The sequence below is a fragment of the Zea mays genome, chromosome 2 (genome assembly GCF_902167145.1).
Source record: "Zea mays cultivar B73 chromosome 2, Zm-B73-REFERENCE-NAM-5.0, whole genome shotgun sequence".
NCBI lineage: Eukaryota > Viridiplantae > Streptophyta > Magnoliopsida > Poales > Poaceae > Zea > Zea mays.
In genome coordinates, this window is record NC_050097.1 from 20,033,279 (window position 1) to 20,059,342 (window position 26,064).

The following is a 26,064-nucleotide window of genomic DNA, read 5'->3' on the forward strand; positions in this document are numbered from 1 at the left end:
AGTGAACAGTATTCCATTACTGTTCACGCACTCGAGTTATTGCAATCGCATCTTCTGGAATCCAACCTTTTGCCAAGGCAAAGGTATTATTGTATTTAATGACTCAATATATTAAGTAGATACAATGTAATTCGTCTATGATGTATTTATCCCTTTTATACCTTTTGTTTTATGTTATCTTATAATTTTTACTGAAATTTTATTACGAAGACTTAAGCTTCGTAATTATGCTCTCATCAGCCTTCGTCCGAGGCCCATTATCCTCAAGGGAATAATGTTTCATGGACGAAGGACATTGACATTTAACACTTTATGTTGCCTTGTTCTTAATTCATAGCATTTGAGAACAAGTCCCCAACATTGGCGCCCACCTCCGGTGAACTCACTTCCACTTTTTGAGCTGATGGCTTCGTTCAACGACCAAGCTGGAGCTGCTTCGGACCCGAAGCTGGTGCTCCCGATCACAGGTGGCTCGTCCTCAGAGCCAGCTAACAAGAAACAAAAGAAGGAAGCACAGAGAAGGGTACAACATGTTGGGGTGCAAGGACCCTTCATCAAGTCAAGATGGTCTCACATTCCTATCACCTTCTCCCAAGAGGACCTTCAGCTCAAAGATTACCCACACAACGATGCCATGGTTATCTCTTGTGTTATCAAAGGATTTCTGGTCCACAATATCTTGGTTGACACAGGCAGTGCAGCTGACATTATATTTGCTAAGGCCTTCAGACAAATGCAAGAGCCAGAAGATAAGATTTATGATGCTACACATCCTCTCTGTGGCTTCGGAGGAAGACAGATTGTAGCACTGGGCAAGATCACCATGTCGGTGACCTTCGGGTTCATCAACAACACTAGAACTGAGCAAGTTGTGTTTGACATTGTTGACATGGAATACCCTTACAATGCAATTATTGGTCGTGGTACCCTCAATGCCTTCGAAGCAATCCTTCATCCTGCCTATCTTTGCATGAAGATACCTTCGGATCAGGGACCCATTGCTATCCATGGAAGTCAGGAAGCTGCAAGAAGGGCCGAAGGCAATTGGACTGATTCAAAAGCAATCCATAACATAGATGGAGCTGAAGCTTGTGAACAATACAAATTCAGAAGGGAGAAAGCAGCTTCAGCAGATCAGCCGAAGCCTATGCTCTTATGTGAGGACATAGCAGAGCAGAAGGTGCTGTTAGGCTCTCAATTATCCGAAGAGCAGGAGAAAACCTTGATAAGGTTTTTGTTCAATAACAAAGATGTTTTTGCATGGTCAGCCAATGATCTCTGCGGAGTTAATAGAGATGTTATTGAGCACTCGCTCAATGTCGATCCATCCTTCAGACCCAGAAAGCAAAGGCTTCGGAAAATGTCAGATGATAAGGCCGAAGGTGCTCGCAACGAAGTCAAAAGACTCCTCAGTGCAGGAGTTATCAGAGAAGTGAAGTACCCAGAATGGCTAGCTAACACTGTTATGGTAAAAAAGGCCAATGGCAAGTGGCGAATGTGCATCGATTTTACAGATCTTAACAAGGCTTGTCCGAAGGATGAATTCCCACTACCAAGGATAGACTCTTTAGTTGATGCAGCAGCTTCTTCAGAGCTCATGAGTCTGTTAGACTGTTATTCAGGCTATCACCAAATTTGGATGAAGAAGGAAGATGAGCCGAAGACTAGCTTCATAACTCCAAGTGGCACATATTGCTATCTTCGGATGCCTGAGGGGCTCAAAAACGCTGGAGGAAGTTTCAGCCGAATGACTGCGAAGGTTCTCCAATCTCAAATAGGCAGAAATGTGCTAACTTATGTTGATGACATCATTGTAAAAAGCACGAAGCAGCAGAATCATATTGCTGATCTGCAGGAGACCTTCGCCAGTTTCAGGCAAGCTGGCTTAAAGTTAAATCCAGAAAAATGCGTCTTTGGAGTAAAGAAGGGGAAATTTCTCGGATGCTTGGTTTCAACAAAGGGAATTGAAGCTAATCCAAATAAAATTGAAGCTATACTTCGGATGGAGCCACCAACTACAAAGAAGGGGGCTCAAAGATTGACAGGAAGATTGGCATCTCTCAATAGATTCATATCCAGGTCAGCAGAGAGAAACTTACCATTCTTCGAAGTGCTGAAGTCAGCCGAAGTCTTTCAATGGGGACCAATCCAGCAGAAGGCTTTTGAAGAGCTGAAACAGTATTTGATAGATCTAACAACATTGACTCCACCAATGCCAGGGGCTCCTTTATTATTATATGTGGCAGCTTCGCACTCAGCGGTAAGTGCAGCGCTTGTCCAGGAGAAGCTTGATGGTCAAGTCAAGAGGCAGGCCCCAATATATTTTGTTTCCGAGGTTCTTAGTTTATCAAAGAAAAATTATACAGAGTTGGAGAAGGTACTGTATGCTGTCTTGATGGCCTCCAGGAAGCTTCGGCACTATTTCCAAGCTTACAACATAATTGTTCCTTCTTCACAACCTCTGAAGGATATTATGAGGAACCGAGAAGCTACTGGAAGGATTGGAAAATGGGCTGCAGAGCTCAATGAATTTTGTATTGAATATGTTCATAGATCTTCGATTCAGTCCCAGGCGTTGGCAGACTTCATTGCTGACTGGACGCCAGGGGCTCAGGAGGAAGAAACGAATAAAGACAACGAAGCATGGACAGTGTTTTGTGATGGATCTTGGGGAACCTTCGGAGCAGGAGCGGCTGCTGTGTTGGTTTCACCTTCCAAAGTCAAAACTTGTTATGCGGCAAAGCTTGATTTTACTTGCACAAATAACATTGCCGAGTACGAAGCATTGCTTCTAGGTCTTCGGAAGTTAAAAGCAATGGGAATCAGAAGGGCCATACTTAAAACTGATTCCCAGGTTGTTTCGGGTCATATTGACAAGAGTTGCAAGGCTAAAGATCCGAAGCTTGAAAAGTATTTGGATATGGTTCGAAGAGTTGAAGCTTCTTTCGAGGGATTTTCTGTCAAAAATATCCCTCGAGGACAAAATGAGCATGCTGATTTGCTAGCTAAGTCAGCAGCACAGGGGCTGCCCTTACCTTCGGATGTGTTCTTCGAAACAATAAAAGCACCTTCGGTGGAACTTCTTGAAAGAGCAGTCCTCAATATATCTCCTGTTTATAGCGAAGATTGGAGAACCGAGATCATCTCTTACCTTCAGGGTAAATTCCTTTCAGATGACGAAGCTTATAACAAGAGGATAGAGGCAAGAGCTCGTCCATATGTCATAATAGAAGGGGAGTTGTACAAGCATGGAGTTTGTGCTCCGCTACTCAAATGTTTATCCAGAACCGAAGGTATAGAGTTAATGAAAGAAATACATGCAGGCCTGTGTGGATCTCACATCGGATCTAGGCCGTTACTTGGAAAAATTTTCCGCCAAGGATTTTATTGGCCGAAGGCAGCTTCGGATGCAGCAGAATTGGTTCAAAAGTGCGAAGGTTGTCAGAAATGTGCAAGAGATCAAAAACAATCTTCGTCCTTAACACAGCTCATACAACCCACTTGGCCATTGCAAAGGTGGGGCCTTGACTTGTTAGGTCCGTTACCACCGGCCCAAGGGAACCTGAGATATGTCGTAGTAGCTGTGGAATATTTTTCTAAATGGATTGAGGCGAAGCGTTTAGCCACAATAACTTCGGCCACCGTCCAAAAGTTTTTCTGGCAGAATATTGTTTGTCGTTTCGGGGTGCCAAAGGCTATCACTGTGGATAATGGGACACAGTTTGACTCCGAAGCTTTCAGGGATTTCTGTGACCAAATTGGTACGAAGATCCATTTTGCATCAGTTAGGCACCCGGAGTCAAATGGACTCGTTGAAAGAGCCAACGACATTATAATGACAGGAATAATGAAGTTAATCTTCAACCAACCCAGGGGAAAATGGCCAGATCAGTTAACCAAAGTGGTGTGGGGCCACAACACAACAACATCAAGGTCTACAGGCTTTACTCCATTTAAGTTGTTATTCGGTGACGAAGCAATAACTCCGGAGGAAGCTAAAACCGGATCAATAAGGATATTAGCTTCGACAGAATCAGATTCCGAAGCTACTTATTCTATAGAAAAAGATGCTTTAGAAGGGATCAGACTGCAAGCCGTGGAGAACATCAATAAATATCAAGCCGAAACAATCAAATGGCGGGATAGAAAGGTTCGGCTAAAAAATATTGAGCCAGGGCACTTGGTGCTTCGGAGAGCGGCCAACCCAGAAACAGTGGGCAAGTTGCAGTTGAAATGGGACGGACCTTTCTTAGTAGTATCTTCGTCAAGACCCGGTTCATACAGATTGAAGGATATGGACGGCAACGACATTCCTAGGTCTTGGAATGCGGATGAGCTTCGGCGATATTATGTATAACTCGATGTAATTTTTCATATTTTTTATTTTTCTTTCATGGCACCCTTTTCCTTTCCAAAGGGGGAGAAAGGTTTTTAATGGGGCCAGCACATGTAATTTCCTTTTTTAGTTCTATAAGAGCAAAATCCCCCAAGGAATGTAAATGTAAAAGCTGAGAACGCACCATCGAGTGCCAAAAAGTAAAGGCGAAGAAGCTCCAAAGTCGTTCCTAAGGGAATGCAGAGCTTACAGCGAAAAGTCAACGCTGATTCCGCCAAAAGTAAAGGCGAAGAAGCTCCAAAGTCGTTCCTAAGGGAATGCAGAGCTTACAGCGAAAAGTCAACGCTGATTCCGCCAAAAGTAAAGGCGAAGAAGCTCCAAAGTCGTTCCTAAGGGAATGCAGAGCTGAGGTGTGATTGTTTTTAAGAAAATAATGGTTATAAATATGGCTTTGGATACGTGTTTGGCCATTCATTTGCACATCACATTACATCATAGCATTTGCATTCATAAACATTCATCTAGGCATATGTAGGATAATCATCTTCATGGCATAAATGGTTGCTTCGGCAAAAAGAAAGGGAAAAAGAGCTTCGTGCACAAAAAAGAGAGCTTCGTAAAAAAAATGTGTTGTTTTCTATGCTTCGCTGCGTACGAAAAGAAGGGAAGGTGTTTTTTCGCCTTCGGCTCAAAAGAAAATTTCGTCCACATCAAAGCATTTCTCATGCATCAATGGAAGGATAAGGATATATAACAAGGTATGAACAGAATTCATTAAAGACAAGTTTTAGTTACATTTACAAAAGTTATCTCAAAAGTTTCTCAAGTACTGTCTATAGTCTACTATCTAAATCTCCAAGGAGCTTCGGCTTCGGCGTCATTTTTGATCATCGGTTTCGGCTTCGTCATCCTACATGAATAAGGTCGTTGTAAGTCAAAATCAAGTTTACAGGAAAAGGTAAGCACAAGGTATGGTTTCTTACTGGTTCAAGGTGGCTACGAGCTTCGTCTCCAGCCTTCTCTCGCCCACCTTTTGTCCATATCATTTTTACAAATCTATTCGAGATACTTCGGGCGAGATCAGGAATGTCATCCAAGATTGATGGTGATAAAGTGAAATTTGGCCTATTGACAATCTTTCCATGATCACAGCCAGCCTTCAGGAAAGCTGCAGCAGTTCCTCGAGAAGCCACCCAGGCACAGAAGTCACCATGCCCAGCTATGACTTCGTCGAGCTCGTCAATCTCCCCCTCAATATGTTCGAAGGTTTTCGGTAGATCTTCAGCTGAGGGGGTGAATTTTTCACTGCTGGCTCCAACTGAGTAAAAAATCTTTCTTAATCGTTGAATGCATTTGTTGCTAAATTCCAAGCATTTTTCTTGAAGACTTGTCAGTAGTTTTCTCAAATCTGAATTTTGTTGAGCTTCGGCTTCAAGTTTTGCATTAAGATCTTGTTTTTCTCGTTCGAACTGCTCAGACTGGCGGAGAAGCTTCGTGTTCAGCTCTGATATTTTTGCTTCAGCTTCCGCCAATAAACCTTCGGTTGCCTGGAGCTCAAAGTTCTTTTTCTCGAAAGCATCTGATTGCTCCTTTATTCTGCTTTCCAAATTTTCAATTATGACTTCGTGCTTCCTATCTTCAAAATCTTGCTGCATTTGCAAAGCTTTGCTCAACAGCATACTCTGCACGAAAACGACCTTCGTCAGACATGTTTTTATTATTAGAAACAATAAAAGTTAAGGGACAAGTAGTTCACCTTGAAGTTGGAATAAAATAAACTACCAACGACATGTTGTCGTCGGTAGCGGCTGATGTCTGTTTCTAGCTTCGGGAATCCGATACTCTTGGACAGAGTACTGATAACTTTGGCTCCTGTTTGATCTCGAATGCAATCTAATTTTTCATCATCAACGCCTCCGAAGAGGAGTGCCCCAGGTTTGTATCCACAGGATTTGGCATACTCTCTAAGCTCTTCTATTTCAGCTTTTGATAATTGTTCTCCAACTAAATTCTGGAACATGAAGGCTTCGTTTTCTGAAGCTTCATCAGCAATTTCTTTTCCTTTCCCCAACGCTGCGGTCACGGCCTCTTCGGCGGCGGTGGTAGCTTCTTCTGCAGCCATGTCTAGCAGTATTTGGTCAATATGTTCAATTGTGCTCTCCAGATTCAAATCTTCAGCTGAGGCAGCTTCGGCAGCTGCGGCCTCCGAAGGTGCAATTTCAATATCTGCCCCCTCTGCAGCCGCTGGTGTTTTCTGGGCTGAAGCTCTTGGCGGCGTCTTGTCAATTACCTCTGTCACAGTGATAATTCTTTGTTTCTTTGCCTTGATTGTTTTCTTCGATTTTTCGGGCTCCTTGTCCTTCTGAAAAAACTTTGTCAGTTGAGGGCCCAGTGGACTTAGCTTCGCAGGTAAGGATTCAGTCATTACCTTCAGAATTTCCTCAACGACAGCAGCAGTAGGTGATGCGGGGGTTTCTTCTGCTTCGGATATTTGTTGCTTCGGAGAAGAAGCTTTCCTCTTCTTCGGAATTTTCTTCTTTAATGGTTCTTTTTCACCTTCATTTAAGGCTTCAGTTATCCTTTTCCTTTTTTGGCCTCCGGCACCTTTGTTCAGATTTTCGTAATCAGGGTATTCGAAACCCAGGGCGTCCAGCACTCGGTTTAGTCTTCGCTTCGGACGGGTGCCGAAGGCCGTGGTCATTAATTGATCTTCTTTTTTGGAATAGTTCCCAAGTATTTCGTTGCACATTGCTTCAATTGTTTCCAGCCACTCTTGGCAAGGTGTTTTAAAGTATTTCTTAAATTTGTAATAGTAAGGCAAACGCACAAGTTCACCTTCTTTCTTTTTCCCCTTCAGCTTCGGCATTTCCCATTCTTTCAAACTAGGAAAAACTTGGAAAGCCAAGAACTCCTGAACCAGGTCTCTTGTACTAATATGATCTGCAACAATTCTGAATTCATTCATTGCTTGTTGTGTGGGACCGTCTACTGACATGTTGCAGAGAGGTCGGGTTTCTCCGAAGATTAGTTCGAGTGGACTTTGCACGAGCTTCTCTTTGTCATCATTAACCTTGACATAGAACCACTCAGACTTCCACCCTGCTGCCCATTTACTCCGATAGCTGATTACAGGAAACTTCATAGTTTTCCGATAAGCAAAATTGTAGCAACCAAAATTGTCATGCAATCCATCCTTTCTAGCCTTCGTCTGATAATGCAGCTCGTGAACCCGGCAGAAGCTGTTCGCAAATGGCTCCACTGCTTGGCTTCGGAGTGCCCAGATATAAACACTAAGCCTAACAATAGCGTTAGGGGTCAGCTGGTGAAAATAGATACCGAACCTCTTCAGCACCTCTGCAATAATCCCATGAAGGGGGAATCTTAATCCAGCCTTTAAAAAGCTCTTAAAAATGACAATTTCATCCTTTCCCGGCTTCGGGGTAGTCTCTTCTCCCCCGAAGCGTAATAGCTTCTTCTGATCCTCATTGAAAAAGCCTGACTTTACCATTTTGGAGAGATCAGCCTTCGAAACGGTGGATTTTCCAAAGTCCAAGTGGCTGGGTTTACTTGGCATGGCAATACGATAATCGTCTTCGGGATCAGTTTCCTCAATAACTTCTTCTTCTACTCCGGCAGGTGCTTGTTGTGCTTGTTCTGCATCTTCACTAGGGATCTCTTCAGAAACTACCAGCCCGGATCGTTGCATGGCTTCGGAGATGAGAACAGTCTTCGAAGCTTCAGTTTCGCCTCCCTCACGCTCAACCCTGGCGGTAGAACGCACTCTGGTCATTTAATTATGAATATGTGGAAATTTAACACTTTCTTCTTCCGACGTTTTTTCTGACGAAGCAGGCTTCGAACTGGAGCTTCGTTTGATTCCGACAGACAAGCTTCGGCGGTGGTTAAAAATTTTGGCAGCAAAACAGTGCAAATAGCAATGAATGCTGTAGTAACTTCACACCTACTCGTCTGTTTATATAGTGTTGCAGGTAAGAAGGCGAAGCGCCAGGATTTCTACACCAGGCGGTCACCCGCTTGTACTCACTGTGCGGTGGGCCGTAGAGGCCAAACAATAACTCTGCAAGGTGGGACCGCTATGCGCTGGGAAATTGAATCGTTTCTCGGCAACGAGCTCAGGGAAGGTGTTTTTTGGACCTTCGGCTCCCCGAAGCCTAAGAGACTTTTTTCACGGACCAAGCTCGTTACGAAAAACGATCTAGCACCACGAAAGGGGCTACTGTTGGGCCTATGCTTCGTCGCCGAAGGTCTTACAGGAAGAAGCGGTCTTCGGCGAAAGCTGTTTGTATAAAATGGCCGAAGGTTCCTCTTTGTGAAGCTTCGGTATTGCAAACCGACTTAAAGATAGAATGACCTTTTAGTCCATAAAGGTCTGAGTCAATGTTGTAAGCTTTTATAAGGGACATACTTGTAATTCCTCACAGGCTGCGTCCTGTGCCTATAAATAGTGAACAGTATTCCATTACTGTTCACGCACTCGAGTTATTGCAATCGCATCTTCTGGAATCCAACCTTTTGCCAAGGCAAAGGTATTATTGTATTTAATGACTCAATATATTAAGTAGATACAATGTAATTCGTCTATGATGTATTTATCCCTTTTATACCTTTTGTTTTATGTTATCTTATAATTTTTACTGAAATTTTATTACGAAGACTTAAGCTTCGTAATTATGCTCTCATCAGCCTTCGTCCGAGGCCCATTATCCTCAAGGGAATAATGTTTCATGGACGAAGGACATTGACATTTAACACTTTATGTTGCCTTGTTCTTAATTCATAGCATTTGAGAACAAGTCCCCAACACTGCTCGATATGCTGAATGAAAACAACTCGCTTGTCAAAGCGTTCCGATACGCGAGAGAGCGCCTTGAGCGCGAGGGTAATCAAAAGATAACACTCAGATTGCTAGGCTGCAACACACGCCATGATGTACAATACAACCTACCCTCAAATGGTGAGATCGCTGCCATAGTTGTTGGTGACTACACGACTGGGGAATACACGTACGATGTTCTTGTGCACGATAGAGAGTGTGGCCTAAAACGTGTTTCATGCTTGCATCCAGCATACATGCCTTTGCAATATCCGCTGTTGTTTCCTTACGGTGAACATGGCTTCCATATTGGTATTAGGTACTTTGGTGCTAACGAGGTTGGTTCATCAAAACGAAAATACGTTACGATGCTTGAGTTTGTAAGGAGACACCTGCACTACAGATTGGATGAGCCAAACCCATATACGTGTTACGGTAGATTAAGTGATCAAATAGATGTCGATGCATATTCAACTATCGAGGGCAACATGCTACAGTTCATAGCAAGCCACCAAAGCGAACTGCGTTCAGAAACTATCCAAGGCATAGCTGACGCCATTGATAAGGGCTTCCTCAATGCTGATTCGATTGGTGGTCGTGTAGTTGTTCCTGCCAGCTTCATTGGTGGTAGAAGGTACCATGTCATGAATTACCAGGACGCGATGGCTATATGTAGGGTATACGGACCTCCAGATCTTTTTGTGACTTTTACTTGTAATACTAAGTGGAGGGAAATAGCCGATGCCTTACGCTTTGAACCTGGCCAACAACCATGCGATCGTTCTGACTTGGTGGTGCGTGTGTTCCATATGAAAGTAAACGAATTCATAGCAGATATTAGAGAGGGAAAGACATTTGGTTCGATACTTGCGGTCCTATACACTGTTGAATTCCAAAAACGTGGCTTGCCGCATATACACTGCCTTGTGTGGCTAACCGATGGGAGCAAAGAGTTTAGTGCTTCTATTGTTGACAGATTCATTTGCGCTGAGATTCCTGATATCGTCGCTGACCCTTTAGGGTTTTCTTTGGTCGACGAATTTATGATGCACGGTCCCTGTGGTGTCGACAACAAAAGATGCCCATGTATGAAAAACGACAAATGCAGCAAAAAATTCCCAAAGCCTTTCCAAGAAGAGACCATCTTAGACGGATTTGGCTTTACTATCTATAGGCGTAGGCCTGATGACAGACATGTTCTCAAGAATGGTGTGAGACTTGATAATAGAAATGTTGTTCCATATAATATGCACCTTCTGAAAAAGTATAACGCACACATAAACGTTGAATGGTGCAACAAGTCAAACATGATTAAATATCTATTCAAGTATGTTACGAAGGGAATCGATAGAGCAAAGGTGTACTTCGAAATCACCGCAAACACGTCTAACGCGTCGCCTGCTCTGCAGGTAGCCCCACCGAATGAAATCCAGGAATACATCGATGCTAGGTATTTGTCTACATGTGAAGCACTATGGCACGCATTTGAATATGACATTCACTTTAGAGTGCCTTCTGTTGAGCGGCTTGTTGTACATCTTCCTGGGTTAAACCACGTGCGATACGAACCTAGCGCGGACCTGCATGCGTTGCTTTCTAGCTCTGCAGCCAAAAGCACAATGCTGACTGAATGGTTCGAGGCTAATTTGAGGCATGAACAAGCTAGATGCTTAACATATTGCGACTTCCCAAAATAATGGACATGGGATGCCTCAGCCCGATGTTGGAAATCGAGGTCTCGCTGCACAAAAATTGGCCGCATGTACTATGTACATCCTACTGTTGGTGAACTATACTACTTACGCATGCTATTGATGATAGTTAAGGGTTCAACAAGCTACGCTGATATCAGGACGTTCAACGGTCAAGTGTACGACACATTTCGTGCTGCCTGCGAGGCGCGTGGGTTGCTTGAGAGCAATAATGAGTGGAAGTTGTTGTTTGACGAGGCGATCGTATCCGCGTCGTCGTACCAGCTCAGGCAGCTTTTTGTGACCGTGGTTATGTTCTGCCCTGTTGCTAATGTGCGTGCATTGTTTGATACATACTGGCTATCTTTTACAGATGACATTGTCCGACAACTTAGAGATACATTGGGAAATCCTAACTACAACATACCGCATGAACAACTCATGTCTCTCCTGATACGCAAACTTTCGGCTGCCTTTGCTAATAGTGGCGGGAACATAAATGATTACGGTCTGCCAAGGATAGATGTCCAATGCGCTTTCATGGATGAGAACAGATTAATTAATGATGAAATTGACCCTGAGCCATTAATGTTGTCGATGCACGCTGATTCCTTGGTTACACAGTTGAATGCGAAACAACGAACCATTTATGATACCATAATTGGTCGTGTTTATAGTAACTCACCGGGTTTTTTCTTTGTCTATGGACATGGTGGCACAGGCAAAACATTCTTATGAAACACTATAATCGCAACGTTACAATCCGAAAAGAAAATAGTGCTTGCGGTGGCCTCCTCTGGTGTCGCATCCCTACTTTTGCCCAAAGGGTGCACTACACATTCAAGATTTAAAATACCATTCGATGTAAACGATGCTAGCACGTGCAATGTCAATAGGGGTACCATGCTTGCAGAACTTATACAGGTGTCCTCCCTCATTATATGGGATGAGGCGCCAATGACGCACCGTTGGTGCTTTGAGGCTTTAGATAAGACAATGCGTGATATTCTTTCAGAGCATACTCCTTCAAATGCGCTCCTCCCATTTGGTGGCAAGCTTGTAGTTCTTGGTGGCGATTTCTGTCAAATACTACCTGTTGTTAGAAAAGGATCTCGCTCTTCCATAGTTAACGCCTCTATTACAAACTCTAATCTATGGCACCATGTTGTCCTCCTTAGGCTACGCACCAACATGCGCCTTTTCGATCCCTCTTTGCAAGAAGATGCACAGAAAGAGCTCGACATGTTTGCCAAATGGGTCCTATCTATTGGTGATGGTACCTTGCCTGCTGAAAGAAGAGGGAGCGAGTGTGAGGCAACGTGGATTACAATCCCTGTAGATTTGTTGCCCCGTGTTGAGGGTGATAAGGTAGCTGCCCTTGTATCAGAAGTATACCCAAATTTTCTATTGAATTACCAAGATCCCACGTACCTTTCCTCGCGTGCCATTGTTTGCCCAAATAATGCAACAGTTGATGACGTTAACAAATACGTTCTCTCGCTTGTCCCTAGAGAAACCATACAATACCTGAGCTGTGACGTTATAGCAAAATCGTCGGAACACATACCAGACTTTGATGTCCTCTACCCTACTGAATTCTTAAACTCAATTGATGCGAGCAATTTTCCTACCCACAAACTCGAGCTAAAAAAGGGTGCCATTGTGATGTTGTTGCGCAACCTGAATCAAAATAAGGGTCTCTGTAATGGCACAAGGCTTCTTGTCACTGAACTCGGTCAACGCATCTTGCACTGTGTAGCGCTTACAGGATCAAATGTTGGGGAAGAAGTCTTAATACCAAGGATTGCCCTTAATACTACTGATGTGAAGTGGCCCTTCACACTTCAGCGACGCCAATTCCCAGTGCGTCTGTGTTATGCAATGACGATAAATAAAAGTCAGGGGCAAACGTTATCAAGAGTTGGCCTTTACCTCAAGGGACCTGTCTTTATGCATGGACAGCTTTATGTGGCTGTCTCCCGTTCAACGTCTAGAAATGGACTTATAATCCTGATTGAAAATGAAGATGCTTCGTGCGGCTCACAGACCCGGAACGTTGTTTACAAGGAAGTCCTTGCTGCCGCTGATGCGACTGCCACTTAGTCCTTTTACTACTTGGTTGTTGTAGTGCCATGTGTGGCGTCTGTAAATAAATAACGTCGTCAAGTACCTGCGCGTTTGTTTCTTATACTTTTGTTTCTACGTTTGCAGCTGCTTATGTGTGCTATGTATAGGTTAGTACGAGAGTCGTGTTTTTTTGTCATGCTTTGCACATGCTGTTTCATGCATGGGTTTCGATGTCCTTACTCTTATGTTTTTTCTTCCCGTTTTAGCTTGTAGATGGGAGACGTGTTGATCCCGGAGCTCCAACGTGGGAACACTTCTGTGACCATATGCGCTCGCGTTTCTCATTTATGGGACTTCTGTGATCCTCAGGATGAAGCAAAGTTGCTCCATTGTGATATGGTGTTGCTTGACGAAGAGGTACAACATGTGCATGCTTATCTATTTGGTAAAGGGAAGGTGGTATTGTTATGAGATTAATTGTTATTATGATGTTGTTTCCTCCATCGCTGCTTTGTGCAGGGAAACGGTATCCATGCTGCAATATTCCCACCAGTCATACAAAAGTTCAAGCCTCTGATAAAAGAAGGAGTCGTCTACAACATCACATACTTCCGGGTCAGAGCCTCGAACAATTTGTACAAGCCTGTTTTCAATGAGAACATGATTACCTTTACAAACTGGACAAAATTGGAGGAGGTTGTTGAGGTTCCGCCAGCATTTCCTGTGCTTACCTACTCACTCACACCAATAGACTAGCTCCATTTATGTGTCAACCACAGGGAGTACTACACAGGTAGACTTTCTTACTACATAGGTATTACAAAATTTAACAGACTATAATTTTGTTGTATTCGTTAATTGGATCCAATACAGATGCCATTGGAATTGTCACTTCCATCTCGGCCGTGGCGCCACACCGATCCAGAGGGCAACATACAACCAGCTCTAAGAGGACTATTTCCTTGTGCAGTGTCAGGTTCGTTATACATACCTGCTGCAGTTTTTGGGTTTAGCCGCGTAGGGGTTTGTTTCCTTTGCCTTCATCTACATATGCTTCGTTATATGACTCTACCTACATACTTAAACTAAAAACAACAACAACAGTTCGGTAAATGTTGTTCTATGGGGTGGGCAAGCTAGCTTATTCCCTGGAGAACAGATCTACAACGATGGCCAGTCCTCTCCACAGATCCTGATGTTTGTTGGCACGCTTGTCAAGAAATACGCGGGTATACTAACTTTGAACTTTTGAATTTAGTCCTTTTTATAGTTGGGACCTAATGCCCTTTGTTTTAGATGGACTGTGCTTGTCTGGCGGCTCACCCTGTAAGTGGTACATTAATCCTGATGTTCCTGAAGCATGTGCCCTCATGGCTAGGTAATATTCTGCTATGCTTGCTGCACGTATACGACTGTTGTTTGTCTTCGCCGTGTTCTAACTTGAGCTTGATTCATTGTATGTACAAACCAGTGCGAGGAAAGCGCATAGTCCCATTAAGTGGAACGAGGTTGTATCTTCGAATCAGCCTATGCCCCATGTTCCCGAGGAACAAAAAATCGCTTGTATTAGAGATCTGCACCCATTTGAGAATAAGGTATGTTCCATGTTTGATTAACTTAGTCATTATTGCCTTACCAACTGTCATGGTCTTCTGTTCTAGTTTTCCTGCAATCGTGCCATAGTTGGTTGGGTCTGGGAATATAATATGACCGTATATTTACATGTTCGTGCAGGATAGGGAATTCTTGGTGACAGTCACTATAAAAAAGATTGGTTATAGGTGGTGGTACAATGCATGCAAAAAATGCACCCGCACAACTGTGGCTCATGGGGATTCCTACAAGTGCAGTGATCAAGTTTGCGCTACCATTGGCACGCCCAACCAAAGGTTAGGCAACATCTCTTCACTTCAATTGCCTCCATTCTACCTTTGCCTCCCAACAGCTCTTGCGGTTTTGACTCCCACTCACATCTAATATGCAACAACTACTTTTCTATGTGTCACCCTGATTGAACGTTTCCATCTCCTATACATACGGCCTATCCATTTTCACCGTGTTGACTCGGTATCACCATGTGTTTCAGGTACAAACTACTTCTCACTGCAGGGGATGAGACAGGTGACACAGACTTCATCCTCTTTGGTCGAATGGCGCAATGCATCATCAAGAGGCCGTGCGATATGCTCATAGCCAACAATCCAACCGGCTTTATTCCTAATCCAATCACAGATCTGCTCGAGAAGACGTATGTATGGAATGTGAGTTTCTGTGACCACACAATCAATACTGGAAATATTTGTTTCCAGGTCAACGCAGTCATGGCAGAGATAGGTACTGCAAAGGACTCCATCCAATCATCTTCATCGGGGCCAAAACAGTCACAACCTGTGCTATTGCAAGGTGTACCCAGTGGCATTGAAGACACTCCTGACAAAGCCTCTAACTTGGTCATGCCTTCGACCCCGCTCACACCACAAAGTTCTCCAACCAGTGTGCAAGATAAGGTGTGCATCCCAGAAACTTTCAGATTTCTGTTGCAAACAGTACGCGCTCTGTGACTGACCCCTTATATGCAGACTATTGGTATTGGCAGCAGCACTACGGTTCCAAGTGCTACTCCCGCCATAACAAAGGAACTGACATCCACGCCTAGGAAGAGGTAAATTCTGCTTCATCGCACTCCAACCCAACTTTATTACAGGCCTTTATGGTGCGTACAAACAAAAAAAATACGCTTCAAGAGTCTACAATGCATTGTTGATATAATAAACATCATAAGAATAGATTTTTTTGTACAATAAACTTTAGGGTCTGTTACATGCTCTGACGCTTGTCTACATTAACATAAATGTGCAGTGCTAACAAATGAAGTCCTACACCATGGTCGATCCATGTTTGTTGTTTCTTACTAAAAACGTAGAAGCGCATGACCGGTGTTACACTTACACTATTCTAACATAGATTACTGTTCGAATCATATATTAGATTGAAAACAGCCCCTGTTTATCTTTGCTTAGACCAGGGAAATGTGATCCTTTTGGCTTATGTGGATTACCATCAATGTATGGTTAATATTTATGTGTTGTTTTACACACGGAGTTGATTGCTAGATAAATATTTGTCTTGCCTAGCAGCTAGATTTGGCCGATCCATGTTTGTTGTTTCTTACTAAAAACGTAGAAACACTGAGAGAGGCCAAAATTGATAATTAGCTCTATACATTGTTGATAAATCACATGGCCCCAGGGTCTGAGACAACATCAATAGCATTGGTACTGCTGGGCAAATGAACCGGGTCGTCATCGACCATGCTAACAATCGGAGTTTCCTGCTCCTGCTGAACATCCTGTGGAGACTCTCCAGCTGGTATGTTGATTCCAGCGAAACCAACTAGGACGGCAGCGGCTCCGACGTAGTTCAGTAGATGAGAAGCATGACAGGTGAGCGTGTCCACAATGGCAGCAATCAGAACTTGGATTGTGAGGCCAGCTGTAGCGACCATGGTTGTTGTGAGAAGGATCGCTTTCACCCACAAGTAGTCACTCAAAACATTGTCTATCAAACCTGCAAAGAACGTCGGAATTGTAAGTTAGCAGCGGTTCATTTCTCTCAGTGTTATTTTTATTAATGGGTCCTCAACATTTCTACAAGTTATTCCTATAGATCACCGTGCAGCTTTATTAATAGAACTTCCATGAGTGGAGAGCAAACCTACCTTTTCCAACAACAAGACCAGCTTGTTCCCATGTGAGCCTGTGGAATGGTACTTTGGATAGAGGCCAAAATTGATAATTAGCTTTTGAAATTGTTGCTTTCATTGCTAGATAAATATTTGTCTTGCCTAGCAGCTAGATTTGTGTCTTTAACTCTCTTCTGAATGGAATTGATACTTTTGCTCTTGATGTATATGTAGCAGACAACCATTAGGTGCATACAGTAATGGTACTTTGGATAGAGGCCAAAATTGATCATTAGCTTTTGAAATTGTTGCTAACTGACCTTTTCGTTCTAGGACAAGGTCTTCGCCTGCAAAGACAGTTACAAAGAGGTTGTTCACCGACATAGATGGAGGAACCACTGGCTTCAAGGATGCCGCAGATAACGCTGCTGCTCCTAGGTACCTTTTCCCTCGTACCTCTAGGTTGTCCATGAACGCCTAGGTAAGAAAATATTTTTGTTTAGCTTCCTGTCCTAGACTGATATGTCTTAGATTGTCTAATTGTAACTCTGTCCCCTTTTCAGCCCTTCCAAAGATGCTTAGTCACAGAGTGGCACAAGTCTTTTGGGCTCACAGTTGCAGCTGTTCGCTCTTTTGGATGATCGTTGTCTACTGCTTTTGTATCCAAGCTGCTATGTACAGTTGCTTTCGGAAGGATGTATGATACATGTTCATGTCCACACGCTCGATACAGATTGGCCCAAAGCAGACTTAACAAGGTATGCTGGTTTGATCTTATGCTACATTTGTCGTCTAGACTGCACATTTTATGCGCCACGCAATCGCAGTTCCACACCTTAGACTTTACATGATAAATCAACTGTGTCTGCACATTTTGTTACATGTAATAGGTGTTAGACATTTCTACTAATGTTGTATTACACTTCTATTCTCAAATCATCTTATCTTGTCGGTGTTCTATTGCTACAATTTGTTTGTATTAATGGCTTACTCCGAAAAAATTAAGTGTTCTGAATGCTTCTCACAACTGTGTTTCAGGTTACTACTAGATCGTGGTTCGCCATCGATGCTATGCACAGGCCACACTGGATTTCTATGCTTTTTGACATGAATGTGCTTCGCTCCCTTCATGTTTAAGCCTAAGCAGCTTGATGTGCTTGTGCCAAAGACTTTTTAAGAACTGCGCAACAAACCAACGCTTACAGCGTGCTTTTGTGTACAACGATCATCTGCTTGTTGCACCGTACATGTATAGTCTAAGGAGCTGTAAACTGTTAGAGTTATGTATTGTTGTACTGAACACCGTTTCGCAACTGCATGTACGCTGTCTTTTAGAGACAGTTGTGGAACCTGCGCCCGTGCCATATGTATTATATTGTCATATTGTATCCTACAATATGTTTGTGTTCCTACAATGTGTTTGTGTTTCTACACTGTGTTTATATATAATGTATATGGAAGTAGGGCGCCGCGAAGCGCGCCTCCTTTTCCTAGTTCTATTATATAGCCCTAAATCTCCTCTAAGCTCTTAGGCTGTCCGCTACATCGGATCACGTAAAAAAAATGCACTACAAAGATATTATTTCTAGAGTAAAGTTTGAAATAAGAGATAAGATTATATGATAGGGTAGCTACTTGAGACAGGTGGCCAGATTAGTATCAATCAATAGGCTAATATACATAAAATAAATGTTTAGTAGATCTTTTGTGTCTATTTCAACACAACGATTTTACGGACATAGTAAACTTTCGTTTTGAGTTTTGACATAAGTTTTCCGCTATACTCTCTCGAAATGATTGTTTCTCCAAAGTAATATATTCATGGTATATATATAATAAGGAAATGAGTCTGTCTCCATACCAGTTTGCCCCGGAGGGCCAGAACCAGTGGCGGAGCCATAAATTTTTAGAAGCCTGGGCAACTTTAAAAGATCATATGATGTAAAAAAATAATACATACACTATAAAGTAGTTAAAAAATTGCTTACATGTATATAATGTACTAGTCTCGTATAACACGAGGTAGACTCATTTTTCGAGTCTTTATACTCTGAAAGTGTCGTGTTATGGTAGAATTATCAAGTGCTTTGAATAATTCCCGCTCTGTGTAACACACCATCAAGTGATTGAACCATTCATCTGAAATCCTGTTGCGCAGTTTGTTCTTAATTATTTTCATTGCAGAGAAGGCTCTTTCAACTGATGCTTTTGAAACTGGCAGTATTATTGACAACTCAATAAGCTTGTAGACTAAAGGAAAAACCATATGCTTTTCAGTTTCAACCATCTTTACTGCTTCCAATATCCATGCAACTAGAAAAGGCAGAATGTCTTCTCACATGATGAATATAAGTCTCAAGTTGGCTTCTTATTATTGCACGATCACCATCCGAGAAATCTGCATCATAAATTTCAGCAAGTCGAGCAAACTTATTGATATCAAATTTGGAGAATGATTTTTTTGGATCAAGACATGAGAAGCAAACTAATAACTCTATGTTTGCTTCACCAAACCGATGATTCATTTCCACACAAATTTTATCAACCACAACATAGAAAATCTCAACCCGATAATGATGAAGGTTATTAATAGTGAACCCTTCACGCCTCGATCTACCTTTGACTGGTATTTCATCAACCATATTTGGCACTGGAATAGATTTTTCATTACAGAATTGCTTCACCTCATCAAATAAGTTCTCCCATCCACTCTCTCTCATGGTAATTAACTGATCTTTGACATCAGAAACTAACTCCATAGCATGAATAATATTAATATCTTTTCTTTGTAAGATATGTGAAAGTTCATTTGTAATACCGAGCAATCGCAACATGAGCTTTAAAATGAAAGCAAATTTAAATGACTCCATTTTCTCAATCAGACCTCCTGCCTGAGATGGTGCACGCCCATCTGTCTCTACCATTCCAAGCACTTCTATCACGGAGTTCCACATTTGATCTAAACGAATCAAAGTTTTATGATGTGAGCTCCATCTAGTATCACCAGGCCTAGTAAGATTGGTTTCTTGGTGTTGTCCTGATCCACGAAACATCTCACCACTCTCAAGCTTTTCCAAGATACTTTGATGATGGGCTTCTATTAATGCATCTCTCCTCTTACAGGATGCACTTGTCGTGTTCACAATCAAGGAAATATACTAAAAAAAGTCATGAACAGATGAACAACAACTAGCAATTGAAACGACCACTAGTTGTAATTGATGAGCAAAGCAATGAATGTAAAAAGCATATGGGTTGCCATCTAATATTCTTTTTTGTAGCCCATTAAAGTCACCTCTCATATTTGAAGCTCCATCATATCCTTGTCCTCTTAGCCTAGTGATGGATAGGTTATTCTTATCAAGAAGACCAAACAAGGCTTGCTTCAGTGCATCTGAAGTAGTATCTTTGACATGTTTTAGAGCAAGAAACCGTTCAACGACTTTCCCTTCATTGTTCACATACCTCAACATTACAGCCATTTGGTCTTTTACTGGTATATCACGCGTTTCTCACAGTTCCATCCTTATCTTTCCACCAGTCTATCATCTCTCTAAAATTACCCTTGTTTAAGGACGTAGAAGATTCATCATGTCCACGGAAAGCCAATCCTTGTGCCAATAGATACCTCGAACACTCTAGAGATGACGTCAAACGTATTTTATATAACTCTTCTGCTTCTTGGGATGCAATACAAAACTTGCGTGCTACACTCTGCCTTTGATTATTGAAATCATCACAATGCTTTAAACAGTTGTTGTGAATACTATTAACAACACCAACATGCTCAGGCAATGATTTGTATGTGTGCTTCCAATTAGTAAATCCTGTTCTAGTGAACACCTCAGAGCCAAATTGATCAGCCCTCCCTGGTTGCTTAAAGAGAAAACAATAGAAACAATATGCTGCATCTTGGGACTCACTATATTCTATCCAATTAAATTTTTCATACCATGATTGCGAAAATGCTCTTGTCACAACTCCAAACTGTCTGCGAGGAAATTTAATAATGGGCTGATGTGGTCCTTTTGCTATATATGCCCTCCTGGCTTGATCTCTAATTTCAGGGGCATACTCGTGTATTTGTTTTCTAAGAGCTGGATCATTTGCAATGTCATCTAAATTAAGAACATGTGATGATTCACCTTCGTCTTGTGCTTGAGTTTCTGCAGGCTGTGTTGTTTGCGAAGTCCGAGTGAAATACCTCTCCATCACAGCAGCTGTAGATAAATGGAAAAAAATAGTTGACAATCAACCATTTGTATTGTATATAAATAAATTAATAAGACTTGAAATACCTCTTAGGAGCAGTAAGGCTGCTCTGACCACACCAAAAATTGTGAACAATTTACTATTTATTGGTGAGATAAATGATTGCCTAGTACTACTAAGAATACTAATCTACTAAGAAAACCACACGAGCAGCAAGAACTGAAGAACCTCAAGCCTTCGTGCAGGCTCAATGGATGATCATTGTACTACCCCCTCTCTCTCATGGGGTGGGGTGGGGGCATGCAAGTGTCAGGAACAGCAGGCCAGCAGTGCCTTTTTATGGTGGGTTGCACCGATGAGTGGATGTAGACATGTAGCAAGAATGCAAGATTATACTAATCTATTCACTGGCCGCCGCATCGGCATGCAAGGGCTGAAGGCCACATGGTCTACGCACCTGCAGTCTGCAGACCTGCTATCGCTCCACGCCAGGGGATGACAAAGGCTGCTTTTTTTTGGATGAACAGATGTGGCGGCGCTTATAATCTAGCGCTAGGGTTTAGACGTTGGATTAAATAGAGAGTAACAAAAAGATAAATACCTATATATAATGGGCCTGTTGGAGACCAAGCCCGGGCAACAGCCCACCCTGCCCGGGCCTTGGAACCGCCAGTGGCCAGAACATATAGTAATACGAATTTTAGAGCTGCCATTACCGTTGCATTTTGTCTAACTAGTCAAGTGCCCGTGCGTTGCGACGGCACGCAAATTATTCATGCACAATGATTACATAAAAACAAGTAACACATATTATGGATCACAATCTTATAAATTATATAAATCAATTTACAATCAAACGTGAATATACATTAAAATTCATACTAAAAGGACGAGAATAACAAGTAAGCAAAAATTCTGAATCTTTGTTTGTATCATAAACTCGAGTATTTGCAAATAAAATCACATATATCTAAAGCCAACTAAACACTGATGCGCTTAATAATCTTTTGTATTTCTTCTTGAATATTGTCATACATTCATTCTCCTGGTACTTCATCAACTCTACCAAGAATTTGGTCCTCAGTACACTTGAAGTCTGTTGGACTTGACCTTGTTTTATGTTGATGTAGCCAATAAATGATTCAATTGATGGGTTTCTAGGATTGGCTCTGCAGATACCTTAGAGTCAGGTAAAACCGATTTCCTTTATTTCTGACCACAATGTGACAACGGGGTTAGCAGTTTATGAGTTCACATGAGCCATACTTATGATTATGCACTGCGTGCATGAATCAAAAATCAATTTGCTTTTCCAATTATATTCAAGCTATGAAATGGATGGACACTGGCAGAAATAGAAGACCGTCAAGTGTGCTCTCTTCTTGACCATGACAAAAATATTGTGGAATATAATAGGTTGGACTTTGTGCTTGACATAACCACGAAACAAACTATGACATCAAAACTTCTGCATTCTTGGCTGTTTTCTTAAACCAGCTATAGTATTTAACTGAACTGAACATAAAAGTATAATAGTAATACAACCCATCACATTGTAGTTTGATATATAAGAACATCAGGAAAATGTTGTTTCTAAGATATAAATAATGGAGTTGTGGGCATTAGAAAACAATCTTGAATACATTTTGAGATGACCACTTTAGCAGTTCCCTAAGATATAAGTAATGGAGTTGTGGGCATTAGAAAACAATCTTGAATACATTTTGAGATGACCACTTTAGCAGTTCCAATGAACTATGACAACAGAACAGAAGTAGTTTGCAACTTGTTGTACATCTGAATAGAACTCTGGATGAAGTATGGATTGTTTTATGCACATCTCACGAAGCTATTTACAATACAAATTGTAATTTGTGAAGTCGAATTCACCTGCAACAATCTCTAGGAAGTGCAGAACTGACATGAAAAACTTAATTTCAGAAAGGTCTCCTTGATGGATGTCTCTAAGAAGTATGGAACAGATTTCCAGATCTTACATGCCATCACTACTGGTCATTCATGGTATGGCCAATGGGGATTCAAACTCAGCAAAGGGTGCTTTGGAATTACATCAGAAGAATACTTAAAAGCTATGGACAACCTTTCCTTAACTCCATGTTGGTGAAAATCATATAGATTTTTCTCAGTTTGTAAATGAGATGAAAATAATGACCTTGGAGCCCCGTCAACCATGGTCTACAATCCCCATGTTGGTACTATATAATAGCTAAAGCCTACATGAAAGTATTTATACCCTTTACATTTGCACATAGAGAATTTACTCTCTTCTGTTTTCCATTAATCCATTGTACACTTATATCATGAGTTTTCTGAGATACTAAATGGAAGGTAAACAATTTTTGTGGAGCCTTGATGGCCGTGGAATACAGTTTATTGTATGGTTTGTGATTAACAAATTCCTGTTGTTACTCTTGTTTGCAGATATTCTGGATGACTTATGGTCACCAGCAATGACCGTGAGCTCTATCTGTATCAGTATCCTGTCTATGATGTCTAGAATATGTAATCACCCATGCACCCGTATTTGGTTGCCAATAGGAATTGAATATATTGTTCCTGGTAACTTTAGTAAAACTGAATAAAGCGTTTTGTGGAATCTATAAATTGTAGATACCGATATACTCAGTAAGGTTATAATGAATCATGACATAATAAATAACAAACTAATTGGAGAATTAGGGCAATACACTAATCAATGTCTAACGAGAGAGAGAATGATGATAAGGATAAAATGTCAAACTAATTCATCAACAGAGTCATTACTTACCTGGCGATGGGTCTGAACAATACCTGGCGAAGCGTCCGACCAAATCAAAGATCGCACTGAATCCCGCAACAAATCCTTGAAGAACAGCAGAGTGATATCCAAAACTTTTCGGCTAAGTGAACCGGAGCAACCCAATCCTTGAAGAACAGTAGAGAACTGCTTTGCGTCGATGAACATCCGAAATCCAAAACCAAATAAGGAGAATGAATCGACGGCTGTTGAGATGCTCGTCTGTTGAGATTCGAAACCAGTCAACAACTCAACAATCTAAGGGAGATGGGGGGAGATTCGGAGGGGACCTTTATATCTGAGGGGTCGGCTAGTACGGCGCCGCCCGCAACAGCCGGGCGCGGATGCCGTGGGCGCGAGGCCGGGGCTGGCATGTGCGGCGGCTGTTGCGCGAGATCGGCGGGGCGGGGACGACGCGGGATCGGCGGGGATGGCGTCGCCCGCAACAGCCGGGCGCGGATGTCGTGGGCACGAGGCCGGGGCTGGCATGTGCGGCAGCTGTTGCGCGAGATCGGCGGGGACGAGATGGCGCGGGATTGCCGGGGACGGCGCCGCCCGCAACAGCCGGACGCGGATGCCGCGCGCTCGGATTTGTGCGGCGACTGTTGAGATGCTCGGCGGGTTAATTTGAAAGAGGTATAAGGGTTTTTTTGCAAAAAAATGACGCACGACGACCGTTGAAACTGATGCTTTAAGTATAGTATAGATATGGTTTTCATCACGAGAACTCAAAATTGAAACTAGTAGAAATAGTCAAATACAGGACGCATTTCATCTTGCTATGTAAGCAACGAAGTCGTCAAGGTCCTTGCGCGAAGACCCGCCCTCGGCCACAGAGCGGCGAATAAACTCCATGAGCTCCTTGGCCCTCTCCCGCACCGCCAAACCTTCATCGCGTGCCATCACCTTCTCGATCACCTCGCGGATGGTTTCCGCAGGTGTCACAGCACTGTGTTGCTCCCATGGCCTTACGAGGAGCCCGGCCTTGAGGCACTTGCACACGAGCTCCGCCACCAGCGGCTGGTCGGAGTGCATGGGCCAGGCGAGCATCGGCTTCCCGTGGCTCAGGCTCTCCATGGTCGAGTTCCAGCCGCAGTGACTCATGAACGCTGCCGTGGCGCCGTGGGCCAGGATCTCCAGCTGCGGCGCCCACCCGGTGATCACCAACCCGATGCCTTGAGTTTCCTCGGTGAACTCGGATAGGAACCTGGCGTGCCTACTCTCCACGGCTTCCTCCTCGTGTACCACACCGCGATCAGCGTCGCGCAGAACCCAGACGAACCGCTGTTTGCTGTCGCGCAGCGCCGCGGCGAGTTCCGCGATCTGCTCCGCCCGCAGCGACGACGTCGTGCCGAACGACACGTACAGCACCGACGCCGGCGGTTGCTTGTCGAGCCAGTCCAAGCACTCGTGCCGTGCACTCTGTCCCGCTGTCGGCGCGGTCACGTTAAGCAGCGGATTCATCGGCCCGACTGCGAAGACTCTCTTTCCTCGGTTCTCAGGGTCCCCGGCCACCACGTCGATGAACTCGCTCTCGATCGCGCGGCACGTGTTCGCCACTACCCCAGCGAACGCCGGACTCCGGCTGTCCTCCTGCGTCCTGACAATGTACTCCACGAACTCCCTCGGCATGCAGGCGCCGGGGTGCGGGGCGTCGAGGCCGTGCTTGCGCAGGAGCCGCTGCCCGGCGTCCGTCCACGCGGCGTCGAAGCACGCGGCCACGCACTGCAGGCAGAACGCTTCGCCGTTGGGGATCCGCGCCGCCTCGGGGGCGGCGAAGGAGCTGAGGCGATCGTACAGGACCACCACGCGGCGGTGGCGCGCGGAGACCCTCCCGATGAGGCTGGCGACTGGGGCGCGCGCGCCCGCGAGGAAGGCCTCGCTCATGGGGATGAGGTGGGTCGGGAACGGCGAGGGCGCGACCGGGTCCGGCGGCGGGGTGGCGTACGCGGGGACCTCGAGCTCGTGGAACTCGATGCGGCGGTGGGCGTCGTCGCCCCAGCCGTGCACGCGCGCGCGCGCCTGGCGGACGTGCGGCCCCGGCGCCGCGTAGTGCACGGAAAGCCCTCGGGACGCGAGTAGCAGAGACAAGTGCAGCATGCCGTTGAGGTGGCCCTGCGCCGGGAACGGCACCGCCACGACGGCAACGGCAACGGATTCCATTGACATTTCAGATCTGAGTGGACATGCGGTGCCTCGATTGGCTGGCTCCATGTATATACTCTGTGTACGAGAACATATACTCCTCAAGTTGCCAGATGGCGTGCGCAGCACGAAACTTGACTGGCGACGCCGATGGTCAGCCTCACGTGCGTGCGTGCGTGCGCAGCACGAAACTTGACTGGCGCGACCTGGAAGATCATTTTTTCCGCGCACCAAACTTGACGGGCGACGCCGATGGTCAGCCTCCGCAATTTAAAAACAAATCCAAATACATCTTATATG

General features: G+C 43.7%; 1 protein-coding gene and 1 pseudogene across 1 annotated transcript; both read right to left on the minus strand.

Annotated features, from left to right (window-relative positions):
* Nucleotides 1-19,768: 19,768 nt before the first annotated feature.
* LOC111590843 (zinc finger MYM-type protein 1-like) lies at nucleotides 19,769-24,108 on the minus strand (annotated as a pseudogene).
* A 190-nt stretch (nucleotides 24,109-24,298) lies between these two features.
* Nucleotides 24,299-25,818, minus strand: LOC100273251 (Cis-zeatin O-glucosyltransferase 1). Its single transcript, NM_001147693.1, has one exon. The coding sequence runs from the start codon at nucleotides 25,786-25,788 to the stop codon at nucleotides 24,391-24,393; it is 1,398 nt and encodes a 465-aa protein (NP_001141165.1). The 5' UTR covers nucleotides 25,789-25,818; the 3' UTR covers nucleotides 24,299-24,390.
* Between the last annotated feature and the right edge of the window lie 246 nt (nucleotides 25,819-26,064).